The sequence below is a fragment of the Siphateles boraxobius genome, unplaced genomic scaffold, assembly GCF_051911475.1.
Source record: "Siphateles boraxobius isolate OS27281-9 unplaced genomic scaffold, OSU_SipBor_1 158, whole genome shotgun sequence".
NCBI lineage: Eukaryota > Metazoa > Chordata > Actinopteri > Cypriniformes > Leuciscidae > Siphateles > Siphateles boraxobius.
Window position 1 is genome coordinate 40,001 of NW_027508764.1, and position 2,500 is coordinate 42,500.

General features: G+C 63.0%; 1 protein-coding gene across 1 annotated transcript in view; it reads left to right on the plus strand.

Annotated features, from left to right (window-relative positions):
• myo9ab (myosin IXAb) overlaps positions 1 to 2,500 on the plus strand; it is a 108,277-nt gene that overhangs the window by 39,286 nt on the left and 66,491 nt on the right. Inside the window, 1 exon segment of the mRNA XM_077230968.1 lies at positions 273 to 370. Coding sequence (XP_077087083.1) covers positions 273 to 370 — 98 coding nt within the window.

The following is a 2,500-nucleotide window of genomic DNA, read 5'->3' on the forward strand; positions in this document are numbered from 1 at the left end:
AATTTATCACACCAACACAAAACGCACGATTATTAATGATCCAGTCACTAAAACCAGAGATGTGAATCATTATGAGTTATTATTAGGGCCAACAGGAAGTCCTGTCTCTCTCACCGCATCACTTCCTCTGCACACTTCTGTTTCTGAGCTGCGGCTTTCCTCTCACGTTCAGCTGCTTTTCAAATGATTCATGTCTTCATTTAAAGCTTATTTTGATCATGTGATTAATCGGAGGTGTGTGTGTGTGTGTGTGTGTGTGTGTGTGTGGCCAGGACTGTTTCGCTGTGGAGGGGGAAGATCTGAAGCATGACTTCGAGAGACTCCAGCTGGCCATGGAGATGGTGGGATTCCTTCCCGCCACCAGAAAACTGTGAGTTTTAAAACACTCTCTGCCTGTCAATCATATTGTGCATTCAGGTTTGCTGCCACCCTATTGGCTGACATGACATTAGAGGGCGGAGTCACTGGGGTTACACACACTGAGTGGCAGAGTCAGAGGGCGGCAGAGTCAGAGAGCGGCAGAGTCAGAGCGGCAGAGTCAGAGAGCGGCAGAGTCAGAGGGCGGCAGAGTCAGAGAGCGGCAGAGTCAGAGAGCGGCAGAGTCCGAGAGCGGCAGAGTCAGAGAGCGGCAGAGTCAGAGAGCGGCAGAGTCAGAGAGCGGCAGAGTCAGAGAGCGGCAGAGTCAGAGAGCGGCAGAGTCCGAGAGCGGCAGAGTCCGAGAGCGGCAGAGTCCGTGGGCGGCAGAGTCAGAGAGCGGCAGAGCCAGAGAGCGGCAGAGGCAGAGAGCGGCAGAGTCCGAGAGCGGCAGAGTCCGAGAGCGGCAGAGTCAGAGAGCGGCAGAGTCAGAGAGCGGCAGGGTCAGAGAGCGGCAGAGTCAGTGAGCGGCAGAGTCAGAGAGCGGCAGAGTCAGAGAGCGGCAGAGTCCGAGAGCGGCAGAGTCCGAGAGCGGCAGAGTCCGAGAGCGGCAGAGTCCGAGGGCGGCAGAGTCAGAGGGCGGCAGAGTCAGAGAGCGGCAGAGTCAGTGGGCGGCAGAGTCAGAGAGCGGCAGAGTCAGAGGGCGGCAGAGTCAGAGGGCGGCAGAGCCAGAGAGCGGCAGAGCCAGAGAGCGGCAGAGTCAGAGGGCGGCAGAGCCAGAGAGCGGCAGAGCCAGAGAGCGGCAGAGTCAGAGAGCGGCAGAGTCAGAGAGCGGCAGAGTCCGAGAGCGGCAGAGTCCGAGAGCGGCAGAGTCCGAGAGCGGCAGAGTCCGAGGGCGGCAGAGTCAGAGAGCGGCAGAGTCAGAGAGCGGCAGAGTCAGAGAGCGGCAGAGTCCGAGAGCGGCAGAGTCAGTGGGCGGCAGAGTCAGAGAGCGGCAGAGTCAGAGAGCGGCAGAGTCAGAGAGCGGCAGAGTCCGAGAGCGGCAGAGTCCGAGAGCGGCAGAGTCCGAGAGCGGCAGAGTCAGTGGGCGGCAGAGTCAGAGAGCGGCAGAGTCAGAGAGCGGCAGAGTCCGAGAGCGGCAGAGTCCGAGAGCGGCAGAGTCCGAGAGCGGCAGAGTCCGAGAGCGGCAGAGTCCGAGAGCGGCAGAGTCAGAGGGCGGCAGAGTCAGAGAGCGGCAGAGTCAGTGGGCGGCAGAGTCAGAGAGCGGCAGAGTCAGAGGGCGGCAGAGTCAGTGGGCGGCAGAGTCCGAGAGCGGCAGAGTCAGAGGGCGGCAGAGTCAGTGAGCGGCAGAGTCAGAGAGCGGCAGAGTCCGAGAGCGGCAGAGTCCGAGAGCGGCAGAGTCCGAGAGCGGCAGAGTCCGAGGGCGGCAGAGTCAGAGAGCGGCAGAGTCAGAGAGCGGCAGAGTCCGAGAGCGGCAGAGTCAGTGGGCGGCAGAGTCAGAGGGCGGCAGAGTCAGAGAGCGGCAGAGTCCGAGAGCGGCAGAGTCCGAGAGCGGCAGAGTCCGAGAGCGGCAGAGTCAGTGGGCGGCAGAGTCAGAGAGCGGCAGAGTCCGAGAGCGGCAGAGTCCGAGAGCGGCAGAGTCCGAGAGCGGCAGAGTCCGAGAGCGGCAGAGTCCGAGAGCGGCAGAGTCAGAGGGCGGCAGAGTCAGAGAGCGGCAGAGTCAGTGGGCGGCAGAGTCAGAGAGCGGCAGAGTCAGAGGGCGGCAGAGTCAGTGGGCGGCAGAGTCCGAGAGCGGCAGAGTCAGAGGGCGGCAGAGTCAGTGAGCGGCAGAGTCAGAGAGCGGCAGAGTCAGAGAGCGGCAGAGTCCGAGAGCGGCAGAGTCCGAGAGCGGCAGAGTCCGAGGGCGGCAGAGTCAGAGAGCGGCAGAGTCAGAGAGCGGCAGAGTCCGAGAGCGGCAGAGTCAGTGGGCGGCAGAGTCAGAGGGCGGCAGAGTCAGAGGGCGGCAGAGTCAGAGGGCGGCAGAGTCAGAGGGCGGCAGAGTCAGAGGGCGGCAGAGTCAGAGGGCGGCAGAGCCAGAGGGCGGCAGAGCCAGAGGGCGGCAGAGCCAGAGGGCGGCAGAGCCAGAGGGCGGCAGAGCCAGAGGGCG